General features: G+C 34.5%; 1 protein-coding gene across 1 annotated transcript; it reads right to left on the reverse strand.

Annotated features, from left to right (window-relative positions):
- Positions 1-7,840: 7,840 nt before the first annotated feature.
- LOC111384737 (7-deoxyloganetic acid glucosyltransferase-like) lies at positions 7,841-10,447 on the reverse strand. Its single transcript, XM_023009055.1, has 2 exons — positions 9,819-10,447; positions 7,841-8,962 (listed from the first exon to the last, which is right to left on the reverse strand). The coding sequence occupies exons 1-2, from the start codon at positions 10,420-10,422 to the stop codon at positions 8,016-8,018; spliced, it is 1,551 nt and encodes a 516-aa protein (XP_022864823.1). The 5' UTR covers positions 10,423-10,447; the 3' UTR covers positions 7,841-8,015.
- Between the last annotated feature and the right edge of the window lie 7,452 nt (positions 10,448-17,899).

The following is a 17,899-nucleotide window of genomic DNA, read 5'->3' on the forward strand; positions in this document are numbered from 1 at the left end:
CTATTAATAATATGTCATCAACATATAATATTAGGAATACAACCACGCTCCCACTTGTCTTCTTATAAACACACGGTTCATCTTCATTTTTGATAAAATCAAACCTTTTGATTGTCTTATCAAAACGAAGATTCCAGCTCCTTAAGGCTTGCTTTAATCCATAAATGGATTGATTTAGCTTACATATTTTGTTGGCTCATTTGGATTCAAAACCTTCAAGCTGTGTTATGTACACCTCCTCTTGTAAGTTTCTATTAAGGAAAGCAGTTTTGACATCCATTTGTCATATCTCATAATCATGGTATGCAGCTATTGCAAGTAAAATCCGAATGGACTTTGGCTACAGGCAAAAAAGTTTCATCAAAGTTGTCTTTGTGTGTAACCTTTCACTACTAGTCTTGCTTTGTATGTATGGACGTTTCCATTCACATCGACTTTTTTCTTGTAAAACCATTTACAATCTATCGGTTTTATCCCACCTAGAAGGTCGACCAAGGTCCAAACCTTGTTCTCATACATTGAGTTCATTTCGGATTCCATGACTTCTTGCCATCTCTTTGGGTCAACACTTGACTTCACTTCTACGTAATTTGTAGGTTCATCATCCTCGACTAATAATACTTGATTAGTAAACGTGAATTCGTACCTTCTGAAAGGTCGAATGATCCTACTTGATCTGTGCTGAGCTGGAGTGTCCTCAGGGTTCTCTACATCCTGATCAAGAGTCTGTCTGTCAACAGGTGTGGGATCAGACTCAGGTTCATCTAATTGGTCAACAGTATCTGTGGATTCTTGAACTTTTTCAAGTTCTATTTTGCTTCCACTACCCTCTTTTAGAAAAAACTCTTTCTATAGGAATATGACATGTCTTGAGATGAACACCTTCTTCTCAATGGGACTATAAAACTGATATCCAATTGTCTCTTTTGGATATCCCACAAATACGCATTTATCAGATTTAGCCTCAAACTTATCTGATTCATTTCGCTTTACATAAGCGTCACAACCCTAAACTTTCATATGAGATAAGTTTGGTCTTTTTTCTCTCTATAGCTCGTATGGAGTTTTGTCGACCGATTTAGATGAGACACGATTAAGTGTGTAGCACGCAGCAATTAGTGCATGACCCCAAAATGATTTTAGGATATTTGCATGGCTCATCATTGATCACACCATGTCTAACAAAGTGCGATTCCTCCGTTCAGATACACCATTATGTTGTAGTGTATATGGCGGAGTCCACTGCGAGAGAATCCCATTCTCTTTTTGATAATCTAAAAATTCTCCCTTTAAATATTCTCCACCTCGATCTGATCTCAGCGTGAGAATATTTTTACCAGTCTGTTTCTCTACTTCAAGTTTGAATTCTTTGAACTTTTCAAGTGCTTCATGCTTGAATTTCATCAGATACACATAACCATATCTAGAAGGATCATCAGTGAATGTGATGAAGTAAGAGAAACCACCTCTGGCGGTGAGTGACATGGGTCCACATACATCAGTATGTATTAGTTCCAACAATTCTGTGGTTCTTTCTCCTTTTCCAATAAAAGGGAACTTGGTCATTTTGCCTAACAGGCACGACTCGCATTTGTCAAATGATTCAAAATCAGTTAACCCCAAGTATCCATCTTTATGTAATTTGAAAATACGTTTGTCGTTAATATGACCCAGTCTACAATGCCAGAGGTATGTATTATTTAGATTATCACTTTTATGCCTTTTACTTTCTATACGCATAATAGATGACTCAGTATCAAGAATATAAATTTCATTTTGCAACACACCACAACCATAAAAGATCTCATCTTTATAAAACGAACAATGATTATTCTTAACATTAATTGAAAAACCATTCATGTCCAAACAAAAAATAGAAATAATATTTTTAGTAATGGCGGGAACAAAATAGCAATTTTCTAATTCTAATACTAAGCCCGAAGGCAGTGGTAAGAAGTATATCCTTACAGCTAATGCAGCAACTCTTGTTCCATTTCCCACGCGCAGGTCAACTTCTCTTTTCTACAGTGGTCTACTTCTCTTTAATCCCTGCATATTTATATAAATATGAGATCCACATCCTGTATCTAATACCCAAGAAACTAATGAAGTAGATATATTAACCTCGATAACAAAAATACCTGAAGTGGAAGCTTCAGAAGACTTCTTTTCCTTCAAGCTAGCGAGGTATGCCTTGCAGTTTCTCTTCCAATGACCTTTCACTCCATAGTGATAGCATGGGTCATCAGATTTGGTATTGTCCTTGCCTGCTTTAACTGCTTTGTTATTGCTCTTAGCCTTTTTGGATATTTTCTTAAAACTTCCTTTGATTTTCCTCTTAGTGCCCTTGGAGGAATGAATAGCTAAGACATGCCCAGTGCTAGCCTTGACATTGGGCTCCACAGTTTTAAGCATATTAAGCAACTCAGGGAGTGCGCATTTGATCTTATTCATATTGAAGTTCATAATGAACCGTGAATAACTATCTGGCAAAGATTGTAGAACCAAGTCAATACTTAATTCATGATTCATGATAAAACCCAATGAACCCAGTTTCCCAATGAAACCAATCATCTTCAGCACATGAGCACTGACTGAATATCCCTCTGCCATTTTGCACCGGTATAGTTGTTTAGATGTCTCATACCTCTCCACACGAGATTGTTCATTATACAACTCCTTGAGATGAAAAATCATAGTGTAAGCATTCATACTCTCATGTTGCTTCTGCAACTCAGGTGACATAGCTGCAAGCATCACACGTGCTACAGTGTTATCGTCATCACTGTGTTTGTTGTAAGCAGCCACCTCTTCCTGAGTGGAATTTTCAGTCGGCACCTCTGAAAATGGCTGCTCAAGGACATAACCAATTTTCTCATACTTGAGAACGATTCTCAAATTGCGGTGCCAATCGAGAAAATTTGGTCCGGTCAGTTTGTTTGCATCCAGTATGCCTCTTAAATTCATATGATTACTCATGATTCAAAAACTGTAAATGACGAAAAATATAGAATCAATATGTATTATAATGCATTTGCACAAATTCAATATGAACTTTAATTAAACGTGCTCCCACTGTTTAAAATAAATTCATGACTCTCATACATAAATTATTGGAATCCACATTTGATTCCCAGTGGGCTAGGATTCCATTCGTTGTATCAAGATCTTGAGTGTACTCAACAAATCTTAATAAAACATTTGGGTAGATATTATTATCAATTATATCTCCATACAACTCTCAAATCATTAAGCTGACAACTCTTTTGTCTTCACACATCTTATGTGTTAGTTTAACATACCTCTAAAACTTATCTCCTTAAGTGTACTCAAAAAAAGATAAATTTTAGTTAAGTCAAACCCATCATTCAGAAATATCAAATATTTCATAGTGTTAAGCATATCCCTAATAGACCAGCCTTGAGTGTACTAAACAAGTTGAAGTCAATTTAGGATTCTCGTTTTTCACTATAATGATGGAAGGCAAATAATACTATCTTAATATTTTAACGAGAGATTTAACATGTAATGGTCTCATCAAGTAATTGTATATATATATATATATAATCATGCATCAATCATGCGAATAAATATATAAATAATAGTATGGAAGATTATGGACTTGTACTATCTAGTTTTTTCGAGTCAAAGGGAAGACTAGTTAGTCAATTCCTAAAGGGTACAACATTGGATCAACATCAATGCACCATTTTCATGGTTTCCTCCTTTTCTTGCGCCTTCAATTAGTCAAACTGCAACATGTATCCTATACTAGTTAGCACGCAGGCCTAAAAAAAATCGAATTCGTAGGCCCATAATAATAACAATAACAACGGACTTGCAGGTCCAATGTAATAAAGAACTTGCAGGCCCATAACAACAATAATAATAACGAACTCGTAGGTCCAAAACAATTAAAAACTCGCAAGCCCATAAAAACACAAGAAATAAATCAATCATTCAATACATCCATATGGTCGAGTCCATAATCATCCATAATTAAACATTCATCACGTAAATGTTTTCTATGTATAATATCTAATACTATATGCAATGTCTCATAAATCTAGCAATTATAGTCATCAAAACTAATTTAAAATTTTGGATCGAAATAATTAAATAATTAATTAATCATATTAATTAATTAACTTAATTGGTGGGCCTATTTAATTAAAATCAAATTTTAACTAAATCCCGAATTAGAGTCCAACTCTAATTCCATAACTATTGGGCGAAGTAATTTAATCAAAATCAATTTTTAATTAATCATTAAATTAGAGCCCTACTCTAAATTTTAATTTGCATTGGGGAAGTAGTATTAATTGAAATCAAATTTTAATTAATATAATATTAGAGTCCAACTCTAATAAAATTGAATTAATATTTTAATTTAGGACAAAACTCCCAAATAAAATAAAAATTCAATTTAGGGTCAAAATTAAATATTTAAGTTAAAATCTAATTTTAACAAAAATATAAAAGTCGTCAAATTTTAATTATATCATTAAATTTTGGTCCTAATTAGAAACACAGGTCAAATCTAATAAAATCATAATTTCAAAAACCATTTTAAATTCAAATGTAAAACCATTTTCAAAAATTGCAATTTGACCCAATTCGAAATTAAAACACAAGTCCCTCAATTTCGTAAATTGCATGACAGGCCCCTCTATCAAAATTGCAAAAAACACCCATATATCTTTAATTGCAAGCAGTGGCTCGCAATTATATTAATTGCAATAGAAGTCCCCGCCTCCACCTTCCCCAAAACTGAAAAACCCTAGATTTTTTTTTCTCCAGTGGCGACGACAGGTCTTGCTGCCCAAAACAGCAGCGGCTATGATGCCCTGCTGGCAGCCCAGCAGCACCTGTCAGCATTGCCAGCAGCGTCGGTGGTAACGCCGCCATCGCCCACTTCTTTTAAAATCAGATTCTGAAAAAAAAAATAAAAGTAAAACTACAATTGCTAGATTCATGGATTAACATGATTAAATTAACTTTTAATTTAATCAACATGTAAATCAGTTCCTAACAAATACAAAGTTGGCTTTGATACCACTGTTGGAAGTTTACTTAAACATGTACAGTGGAAATAAAAACAATTTCAATTCCCACCAGGAATCATCTTTGTATTTAGATAAGAACTGTGATGAAAATTATATCTTTTCTTTAATTTGCAAACTTCTTTGCGTTATCTTTGTTCCAGCAACTTGAATCTGCCTCCCACAGGTATCAGCCTCCAATGAATTACATACAGAGAACAGATTGCAACTGCTAGGGTTTCTCCTCTTGTGCTAGCAAGAATTATGAAAACTATCTGGATTGAAAACTCTACCCATGTATTTATATAAGCCCAAACGAGCTCGACCTGATCCGGTCCAATATTTAATTAATCCATTTAATTAAATTCGCTCCGTAAATTAATTAATCCAATTAATTAATTCGGGGCCATAAATAACCAATCCAATTAATTTATTTATCGAACGATTGTTAAATTAATTAATTGACAAATTACAATTTTCCAATTCTTTTTTGTGTGCGACCCATCAGTTTCTCGACCACGATACCTAACGACGTGAAATATTATTTTGATCTTATCAAAACTGATAAATTAAAACACCATTTTAATTTATTACAAATTCACACTCGCCGTCCCAGATTAACATCCAGCATGTATCAGGGCAACACATGTGACGGGAAATGTCACATGGCATGACAAAACCAAACCTATTCGTTTACCATGAAACTATAATCCCTTCGTCAATATGATTCGATCAATTACGAGATATGGAAGTGTGGCAATCTCAATTATCGATCATATCTTTCATTCTACTATAAAGTCAATATGAGTCGAAAACTCCTTTTCGACTTATGTGTATACCTTGGCCAATGATTTCGTTGTTGACTTAATTGAATGAAATGCAGACCACAGTTTCTTACTATCTAAGAGTGACGAATTCTCTATTGGTCATTCACAACTTTCATATGGTTCTTGAATACCCGAACGATGCCATATTAGTGGCCCTTGGTAGGGCAACATCCAACACCGTCAAAGCATGACTGTCCTCATACAAGGCACTATGATGACCTCAAGTCAAAGGACCAATTTCACTAACGAACATTAGAGATTAACCACCGACACTTAGATAGTTATCCATGTGAAATCTCTTAATGCGTCTCCAATGTTTTGTTCTATAACAAAATATCAACGTGTTCATTTAAGTGTCGTCACACTTTAGTTTGTGAGATCAACTACTTACTTCATAAGTAGGAAATGTCACACGTGATGATCTATCTGTAATAACAATATACGTATCTCGTTATTACTTACGACCACGGATTATTCAAGATCCAATCATATGTAATTTGTATATCATAATCACAACTCTTTGTGATTAACAAATCACTTAAACTTGAATTTTCGGACTCTATTATTTAATATTATTTATCAGAAAATTAATTTAAATAAATAATAGATCTTGCCAAAATTAAATACATTAAATATATTAAAAGTGTTTACAACCTAAATCGATTGGATTTAGGGGGCATAACACTTACATCTACTATTGCGCAACTCAACCTTCTCCACACTAAAGCACATTTTGAAAGAGTAGCAATTTTTTGGAAGCATTTCAGAGTTTTCCTCCCCTAAAGAGTACCAACGAAGGATTGGGCAATTTACCTGAGTTAAGGACTTGCCTTTCATTATGCCTTCACAAAAGATTGAATTCGTTTTTCATTGTCCGGAATGCTGGATTGGCTTCTTGATTGGCTATTGTCCTAGAAGACATCTATGTTGTACCAACAAAAATGGCAAGATAACTATTCAAAAAAATAAAATGAGCAAAATGCCGACCTAATAAGGAAGCTTGGAGGATACTTTAGTTTCCCAACTGTGGATGTACAACCAAAAGGTGGATGTACATGTTCACTTTCATGTGAATTGATTTTCGCTTATTACAATGTTATCTAACACCCCTGTTAGATAGCATTGTTATGACAAATTAGGTGGGCTTCATGTCCTACTTTTCATGTTAGGTACACTTATATCGCTTCTGAGATTCGTCAAGTGAGCCATGTAGAGTGAACTCTGAAATCTGCCATTCTATGTTTGACACCGTCTAGGCTAAACTGGGCTTTGTCAAGCTTGATTCTTTTTCTTATGAATATGTTGACTGCAGAGTTGAGCATTCTAGTGTCGTGTTGGCTCTTTTCCAACCGCATGTCATTGCTCGGTCACCTCTAGGATGAGCTTGGATCTCGAGAGCATCAGAGCACCCTTTTTTCCCTTCTATTTTTGAAATACATTAACAAGTACATATCGAAACCATAACTAATACAACCAGACGTGTTTTTGTCCAGCTAATGATGGGGGTTAGCTGGCTAGCTCGTGCAATCAATGAAAAATTCCTTCACCTTAGTAAGCTAGCTTCGACTTGATGAACCGTTCCGTTCACCACGCACCAGCTCCATTCACTTGCTTATCGTAGAGGATTTAAGTATACAGTGCCCCACACTATGAATGGTATAGTGGGTTAAAAGTAAAACTTTAAACCCTTCCCCCTTTTACTAAGATTGAAGAATGCTCTTGTGAATTATGGAAACAATACGCTAACATACTTTTTCTTGCCATGTCATATGTTTTTGTAGCCATTCCAGCATCCCAGTTAATTTAGCCGATTGAATGTCTGAACTCAGACAGAAAAAGAAGAAGCTCGGCGATTGGAGAGAAAAATCCTATTTTGGATGAGCTACAATGTTTTTAACAAATTGAAGCCAAACCAAATTAATTACCATCTTCTTGATACGAATAGCAGAGAACAGATGTGACATATGAAGATGCTGGAAAATGATTTATATCTTGATGTTCATCTAACAACTGGTAACCGTTAGAAACAAAGCCAATGCGGAGAAATAAGAAAAACAAGGACGAATGAGTAATGGAGCCTTATCAGAAAGCAGCTCAGCTTTCTCGTATTAAAACAAGCAGACACAAATTGTTCAGCAATAAAAATTTAGTTGAAGGGAAGTGCAGAGGTACTCATGGATTCTATATTCTTTATCAATCGATCCAAATTACAATACGAAGATCCACCTTCACTCAAACATCTCTTAGCCAATTTCGCCATCTGATCAGCCCTTTGTAGAAACTCCTCTTTCCTTACCTCCATAAGATTCCTCACCGTTTCCTCAATGATACTTCTGTCACATGTATCTTTCATATCCAATCCAAGCTTCCATACCTCCCCAACAAACCTACAATTCACTTGCTGATCAAGGAAATAAGGCCAGCAAATCATGGGAACGCCCTCGTATATGCTTTCCAAGGTTGAATTCCACCCACTATGAGTCAAGAACCCGCCCACAGCTGGATGGGCCAAGACATCTTCTTGAGGAGCCCAACCCACAATATATCCCCTCTTTTTTCTACCTTCCGATAAATCCACTGGAATCTGACGATCCCAGTCTTGTCTGACGATAAAGTCAGGCCTTATGACCCACAGGAATCGCTGACCACTATTTACCAAGCCATGCCAAAACTCAATGACCTGGTCTTTTGTCATTACTGCAAGACTTCCAAAGCTCACATAGATTACAGACTTCAATGGTTGTGCATCCAGCCATGTAATGCAGCTTTTGTCTTCTTTCCATAAACTGTTAGAAAATGCAGGTGGCGACGTTTCTTTTGCAGCTAGTTTGGCTTTTAGATGTGCATGTAGCGGTCCAATGGTGTAGATATTAGGACACACACTGCGCATGTGGGAAAGTATTGGCCCTTCTAATTCTTCAAATGTGTTCAATATGAGACCATTAGCTCGGGCATTTACTGTGCTCTCCGTCTTATAAAGTTGGATATTTTGATCGGCTAAGTTTCCAGACCGGAAAAAACTTGGGAGGTCACGGCGTCGGAGATAACTTTCCATGCCTGGCACACTCTTTATGAGTGCATCCAAATCATCATCTGCAGTTTAAAAAAAAAAAAAAAGAAAACAAAAGAAAACAAAAGAAAGGATATGAATGCCAAAAACCTTCTCTCATTTGGCAACGATAAACAATCTCAGGTCAACATATATGTCGTATTCTTGTTTGCCTAATGCAGAAAAATCATGCATATTTTACAATTTTAATCCCATTGTCAATAAATTGGTTGGGGGGTGGGGTTGGGGATTGACAGGAAAGCATAAGAAGTTGGAAATGTAGACCGGGGATCATGAAAATTTGGTGCTGGAAAGTAAATTGAATTGCACCGTGAAAGCATTTTTGATTGTTCAAAGTACGAATTTGACAACCAAATTTTCGCCAATAAAACTCTCTTACAATGATCAATGCCTTGTATAAAGTGCCTTTGAGGCATTATATAATATATAGAACTTTTCATAAAGCACATCAGGTTAGTAAGATCAGCAGAAAGTCTCTGTAGATCCAGTATTTTCCTTTTTGTTCCATAAAGTTTTTAGTTTTCGTCCCTTCAACTTTTTAACAAAAATATCAAAAAATAAATTTAACTGCAAAGCTCAATGACAGAGTTTTTATCAAAGTTTTTTCGTTGAAAATGAAATTTAATGAAAATATACTCATTAGATATAACTTTTGTTATAATGAGATAGCATGCATTCTTCTTCCTTCCATCGTACTGTTAGATTATTGGTGAATACATAAGATACTCTAAAACTACCATCAAATACATTTTCCCAGTAAACTATTTCATTTTCAAGATTCTAGCAAGTGATTCATAATATAGAAAGGCATAAATTAATTCTTAAAAAACGTGAAAATAAATCAAATGCTAAATTATTGAAGAATCGAATTTCACTCACCTCTAAAGGGAAATTCTCCAGCCTCAATGAGTTTCGGAAGGCAAAAGAAGACCCAAAGGCAGCAAGCACTAATAGTCCTGACATAGAACATGGGAATACCGACTTCATCAGCGACATCACCAGTAAATCCCAATATCCCATCTGCTATAATACATGTCACCGGCGGCCGGCGACTGCCCGAATCGTTCAATGAAATCAACAAATCCTTAAAGAGTGGTTTAGTTTTAGACTTGAGAGAATCAAACAACTCCATAAATCGATCTCCACGAGGGTGATCTTCGGGTAGCCCATCTGAAACGGTCTTGATTTGGAAACCTGGGTAGCAATCAAAACGGGTCCGGATATTGGAAAAACGAACAAGGCGGGCATAGATGTAGTCTGTAACGACAAAGGTTGTCTGAAGGCCAGCAAGGCAAAGCAGCTCTGCTAACTTGAGCATGGAGTTGACGGGGCCCTGAAGGGGTAAGGGAAAGATGAGTACATGAGGAGGCGGGATTTTTTGTTCATCCATCGTCGACCGACTTTTTGCAAAACGAATCTCCGAAGTCCAAACTCTCACTAAGCTAAGCTTGGTAGCTGGATTAAAATGGATATTCTGGCACATAAATTTTCTCCATTTTTTATTTTTATTTTTATTTTTTGCTATTCCCACATAATGGTTTATGTACAACTGATCAGAGATATGATTCAAGTTAAAAATTTTATTAACCAAATAAAAAAGAATAATTTCTTCACTCTTTTTTTGACTCCTTATTAAATGTAAATTATTATATACAAGTAACATTTTTCATTTTTTCCCCAAGCATCATGTGTGCATATATTATTACATACATACAGCACAACCAAGTTTCTGCTAAGGACAATACAACTAGGGAAAAATAGGAATTGAACTAAAAACTATTGATTTTTGTTAAATATTTCAAAATTACAACATAAAATAGCACATAAATGAAATGCGACAATACATTCTATGTAATTTTAATGTATATTTGAGTGCTACTAGGTGTACTGAAGATGCTTCACGGGTTTTCAAAATTACAACATAAATCAGCACTTAAATGAAAATGCAACAATACATTCTATGCAATTTTAATGTATATTTGAGTGCTACTAGGTGTACAGAAGATGGTTCACGAGTTCTTTTTTTCTTTTTTTTAACAGACTTTCAATTGACAGTTTTTCATTCGTTCTTAGCCAAAAACACTAAAAAAAAGCACCAAACAGGTGCACCCAATATAGCACATGTACGATGCATGTGAACCAACTCTCCTGTACTAGGGGAATTTTTCAAAAAAATTTTCATGATAACTTTGTTTATTCTGTTGCATTATTTGTAATATTTTTTATATTCTCTTACAAACTATATGATAATCATATTACATTTTTTTGACCTCACATTCAACGTGACCAACAAATCTTGAGCCCACTTGCATCCACGTAAACTCATTGCCTACACACTAAGTGGCCTGGTTGAAGTGTTGGCTGCTGAATGAAGAGGCACGTGGCTTCATCCTAACAACCGAAGCATCCAATCGTAGGTCATCACATTAAATGTCCTAGGCCTTGCAACATTTAATGCATTTTGAAAAAGCATTCACCCTATAGCCTAGGTTTGAATACATATGTAGTAGGTTGACAAAACTTGACATTATTCTACTGCAATAGGAGTCACATCAATCATTCGCATAAAACTTTATACAAAAGATCTCTTGGAAGAAGTGAATATAAAATATGCTCCTTTCATGTTTTGGAGACTTCCGCTTCAATCATATGGGGCTTAGACCTTCTATAAGACACCTTAGTCAAGATAGCATGTCACTTCTCTTGGATTGTTAAGAGGCTTTCACTTTGATGATGTGGGTTTCAGCCAAGTACTTAAATAGCGCTTTGATTGAAGTAGTCTGTAGTGATCCCCTCCCTAGTTGTTTTGCAGCAAATGGCGCCTTACTTCTGCCATAAAGCTTCTGCTTACAAGAGGCGCTGCGGTTGTAGGTGAAGCACACTGCTTTATCATCTTTACCTTCAATGACGTGGAGTGTGGGCCTTTGTTGAGCTTCTAATTGCCTACAATATGGACTTTTTGAGTCTCGGTAGCTAGGTGTAACACATCCTATATTGTTTGTATGTAATTCATATTACAAGTTATGCAAATTTTAATATTACATCCTTGTACTTTTAATTTGCTAATTATTATATTTACATGATACGTGATTTTTTTCCTTACAGTTACCGACTCGGTAAAAATGAATACACATTGTAATGAAATGCAACATTTTGCACAAATAATTATTTTGTGAAATGAGAAGAATATCCACCAAAGGAACTCGCATGTCTCCACAAATCAAATCTATATTATCTTATTCTGAGTACCCATGTTACAAATCAAATTATATTGACAAATTTGGAGGAAAAAAGAAGAAGGTGCAAGTGTAGTAAAATTCGAAGGAGATTGATGAGTAGGCAATATGGCGACTACAATCACCAGTAGCTATCAATGCGCGCATGCGTGAGACCCTCTAGTTCTAACAGTTCGAATCAAACCTAATAGTCACTAACAACTGCTTAGCTTCAAATAAAGCTCTTTCTAGTCCTTCATTAAATTGATGTCGTTAATCAGACAGTCATTTGCAATAAGATAAGCCCTTTGCAAGAATTCTTCCTTCTTGACTCCATAATTATCCCTTCTACTATTACACTGTCGCATGCATCTTTCGTGTCCAAACCAAGCTTCCAAAACTCTCTCACATCCCTACTATTCACTTGCTGGTGAACATATAATGTGGCCAGCAAATCACGGGCTTCCCCTCCATTGTACTCTCCAAATGTTGGGTTCCATCCACTATGGGTCAAACATCCACCAACTGTTGAGTAGACTAAGACCTCTTCTTGTGGAGCCCAACTCAAACTACCCCTTTCTTTTGTCGCTTGAAACAATTCTATAGGAATGTCGAAACTGTTCCTCCAATCCAACAATCGAACAGGGGCTTTGGACCAATAAAAACTTTATTCCACAATTCACCAAACCCTACCAAATTTCCAAGAGTTGGTTCTTGGTCATGATTGTAAGCTTCCAATGCTAACAAATTAAACAGATTTGAGGGGTTGCATATCAAGCCAGGGGATGCAACTCCTGTCTTCCCGATACTATTTGATGTGGTTCCTATCCCGAATCTAGTTTTCACGTGAGTGTGGAGTGTCCCTAAGGCATAGATTTTTGAACAGATTTTGGACGTATCTAATAATATGGGTGCTTCGAGGTCCTCAAATGTATTGAAAATCAGTCCTTGGGCTAAGGCAGGGCTGGCCCCAATTATAGGTGGTGTAGGCGATTGCCTAAGGCCCGCTATGATGAGGGTTTTAAATTATGTAAGGTAAATTGATGGGTCGAAGAAAAATAAAAATTATAATTAAGAATTCTTCAAATTCAAATTATCATATTCAAACACAAGAAAATAATAAAATTTGAAAATACAAAATCTTTAAAAAAAATCATATAAATGACATAAAACTTATCACATATATTATGTATCACATAAAAATATCACAACAATTACTTTCTCTATATATAATTAATTTGACCATTTATCTCCCCCAAACATCATTTTCTTTTCTTAACAAGAAACAAAATGTCACTTTTCCTCTTTAAAAATTATGGGCCATTACCTGATCTAATGCTTTCATGGTGGGTCTTACACTTATTTAAGGAGCTTGGTATTTATGTCTCTAAATTCTTGCATTTCTTTTAATTTGTCCATTTTTTTAATCAGCTTTTCATTGTCATTGTATTGATGAATGTTGAAATTAAACTAATGATTCTCTATGTATTATGTAATTTGGTTTGGGATTTTCCCGATCCAATTATTATTATTATTTTCATTTTCATGTTTGTACTAGAGTTTAAATCTTGTATTTTGTCTTTCAAATTTCCTAATTATGTTTATTATTTTTTAAGTGTATTTAATTATTTTCTAATCAAAGTCAATAATTAATTTTGATCATACATTTCATAGGACCCACAAATTTTTAACAACACATTTCATCAACTTTTATTAAAATTTGCTAAAAATTTGATTTTAGTCTCTATTAAAAAAGCTTAATATTCATAGGGACCCTATATTTGAAATTGGCATAAGGCACTCAAAATAGTGGAGATTACACCAACGGTATTTAAAGATCACAATTCAAAAATTAGGAATGAAGTTTATTTTACCAAAAATCAGGTTAACAATTTCATTATGAATTATATTATAAATTAATTTATATATTCACACCTTATCACGTCCACTCCATTCTAATCAATCTCTCTCATCTTCCACTCCCTCTCCTCCTCACCTGTCTCCCTACCCTCCCCAGCAGATTGGACCCTTCAGTCGAGTTCAAGATCATTGCTTTCTGTAGCATCCAGCACCTTCACCTATGGCTTCATGTGATCTGCCAAGTTCAAAGTATTTGGACTATCTGCACTCAATCAACTGAGAGAACATAAGATGATGAGTACAACTAGTGAAAAAATGGGCAAAAACTTGTCACAGGCACAAATCCGTTATTTATTTTTATTTTTATTTTTTTTATGAGTTCGATTTCTCGGATGGTTATAGTGGTTTGAGTGGTCGATGGTTGCTATGGTGGTGGTGGTCGCAAGTGGCCGTGGAGGTGGCGGCGATAATGTTGGTGGTGGTAGTATGTGATCAGCTATTTGATTAATCTATGGCCACCTATTTATTTATAACCTAAAAAATTGATAATTTATGATCAACTAATTTGAAAGTTCGTGACGGACAAATAAATTGTGATCTATAATTTTTTTATTTGTAACCGATGAAATAAATTGTGACCTATCAAATTTTTTTATTGTGATTATGAAATAATATGTTAGCAATAATACGCACTTATGATCATTGATTGTATAATCGTGATCTTAATATATTTAATTAATTAATTAATATTTGACTTTTGAATTTTGATACTTAAACCAGAAAATTGAATTGTCCATACTTAATGCCTAACTTGTGAATTTCCCCCCTCAAGATACGAGTGTTGGCCCTGGGCTAAGGTAAGGTTCCTATTCTCCTTTGGTACTGATTGGAATGTCCTTGGGCGATAAAAGCTAGGAAAATCTTGGAGCCTCCTTTTTTTTTTTTTTTTATACCCGGGTGTCCACCTTACAGCGACTAATTCTGGGGTTTACGATCCAGCCCCTCTTCACGCAGATCAGATAAACCGCGGGTTGTGCCCCAAATTAGCCAGGGTCCAAGAGCCCTTTCAACTGAACTGCCAAAGTGTCGAGCGAGTCAAACCCATGTATGCGCCTTGCCTTCCAAGAAATATCCTGCCTTCTAAGAGCTCCATGAATCGAACCTGCGACCTCTGAACTGCCTGCCTTAAAGAACTCCGTCCTTTGTCAGTTGAAATGTACCCGGGGGGCTTGGAGCCTCATTAAACCTTCCACTATTGGAGCATTAACAAGCAGCTCGTTCAAGTTATCTCTTGGGCCAGAACACCAAAATCAGAGTTATCTAATTTGGTATAGAAGTCACTTAATTTTGGTCCTGAATTCCCTTAAAAGTGTAGGCGAAAGGGACCTCCCAGCTTTGATGACTTTGGAAAGAAAGAGATAAGTCCACATACCACAAGGGCTAATGGTACAAAAAAATAAAAATAAAAATAAAAGAGGAGTGGACTGTCCCCACGGGCATGATGTAATGGTAAAATAGGATGATTTTCTATAGAGTATTGGAGGTTCGAATCCCCACAATAACTAAAAGACAACATTTATATTGGAAGACAAATATCTTGTAGAGGCAAAATTATGGTTTGTTTTGTCACCCCTTTAGACTTCCTGTCTACATATCGTAAAGGGAGGTCCACAGGAAAAAAAATCTGCATCCCAAATGTTCGATCTAAGTATGTATAAGTTGTGACCGCATTCGAATATACTCGGAAGACAAACTAGGGGGAAGATCGCTACTACTAGTGGAAGTTTAGAGATGTGTATTCAATTGAGACTTTTGAAAAATTTGATGGACTTTTTTAAAGTGATGACTTTTGTGGATTTTGTGGATCTTTTATAGATTTGTATGGAATTAATGAAAATTTTTCGTAGACTTTTATGTATTTTTATTTTAAATTTTTTATAGACTTTTGTAGAATTCAAAAAACTTTTGAAAACTTTCATTGGAAATAAATTTCATTTGGATCTAATGTGAAATTCTCACATCCGAGGTGTTAGTTCCCATAATTTCCATTTTGCTTCCCCTTCTTTCCATATAATAAAAAAAAAAAGTAATTGAAAAAATAAAAATTTAAGACCATAATTAAATAAATAATAATCAAATATATATATATATATATAATTATAAATTTTTATAATTTAATAAAAGAATAAATATTTATCACAAAAAATGAATGAAAAAAGAAAAAAAATTTATAAAAAATTAATTTAATTTTTTCATAGAAAATAGAGATAAATAATAAGAGAGAGAAAAAAAATAAATGGAATATAAGAAATAGAAAAAAATTAATTTTAATTATACATGTCTATAGAAGGTTAAAGGAAAGAAAGATTGAAAAAAAATGGTTTTTTTTTTTTTTTTTTTTTGAAACAACACAAAATCTATATATATATATATATATATATATATATATATATTTTTTTTTTGTGAAAGTCTCCCAAAATCTCGTGATTAATGAGAGACAAATTTTAAAATTTTATATGAGTACTTTCTGCATAAAAATTAGTACTCCAAATTTTTTTATAAAAGTCTCTAAAAGTTATTAAAATTTGAATACCACAAGACTTATATTGACTTCAAAGAACTTTTAATTGAATACATCGTAACTTTTAGAGATTTGTTAAAAATGTATAAAAGTCTCAATTAAATATATCGTGACTTTTAGAGAATTTCAAAAAGTCTCAATTGAATACTTCTAAACTTTTTAAATCTAAAAAAGTCATTAAAAGTTTCAATTGAATACACTCCCCTTAATAAACAGTGTTGGAAGTGTTTTGAGTTTTAACGATTTATTTTCCTATATCATATCACAATACAAATCACAATACCTTAACTTGGATTCATTGAATAACTCCCTTGTTTTATAACGAATAATGGGCTAACCACTTGTATTATATTATCCAAGACAGAAGGTCTGGATTTACATGATGCCACCCTGACTTCGAAAGATATATCACATCAAGACCAAAATAATCAAGTATCTGAAATAGGGCTGTCAAAACCAGAGTTGTGCACTGAAGGACCATGTCCCACATGACTCTATGAACTGGAACACAGCTCAACATCGAAGGACAAAATTCCATGTGAAAGTTATTTGGCTTCCATTAGAAAGATGCTAGTAATATTCATACCAATTTGCAATGACACTGACCATATTATTTTCATATGTTTTTCATGTTCATTTTTAAGAGATGAAAGATCATCAATTTAACTTTTTCTATCATTATTATATTAGTTAAATTTGCCTCTGCGATCAAAATCTAGATTTTTATCGAAGTCAATAATTAATTTTAATCATATATTTTATGACATCTACAACTTTCAACTATACATTTGACCAATTTTTATCAAAATCTGATTATAATTGTCACCAAACAAGGGCTCAAATATAAAGTAGGCATGAAATCCAATTATATTATTTCATTACTCAAGATTCTAGCTAGTAACTAGCGACATATAATAATGGAAAGCGTACTATCGTTAAATACAAAATAATGAAAAAATCTTGAATAATCCTGAAAAACATGAACATAAAACAAGTTTAATCTATAAGGATTGATATTAGTCATCTTTTGAAGGGAAATTGTCCTTCCTGAATGAGTTTGAGAAAGCAAAAGAAGATCCAACGGCAACAAGGTTACAAGGGATAGACAAAATGGGGACATCAATTTCATTAGCAGCATCACAAGTGAATTACAATATCCCAGTTGCTGTAATACATGTCACTGTGGCTGGCTGTTGAGACATTTTCCTGTAAACGAACTCGTGAAAATCAAGATTGTGCATTCTAACATGCAAGCTCTCGATTTGTTGGGTTATCGGCGATTGAATCGCATAGCTTTGTGACAC

Source organism: Olea europaea, unplaced genomic scaffold (assembly GCF_002742605.1).
Source record: "Olea europaea var. sylvestris unplaced genomic scaffold, O_europaea_v1 scaffold2989, whole genome shotgun sequence".
NCBI lineage: Eukaryota > Viridiplantae > Streptophyta > Magnoliopsida > Lamiales > Oleaceae > Olea > Olea europaea.

Excerpts from the sequence above, each read along its gene's own strand:
- LOC111384737 (XM_023009055.1), bottom strand. The coding sequence starts at position 10,422 with ATGTGCCAGAATATCCATTTTAATCCAGCTACCAAGCTTAGCTTAGTG. Across the intron at positions 8,963-9,818 it reads TGGAGAATTTCCCTTTAGAG|ATGATGATTTGGATGCACTC; the intron begins GTGAGTGAAATT and ends TTTAAACTGCAG.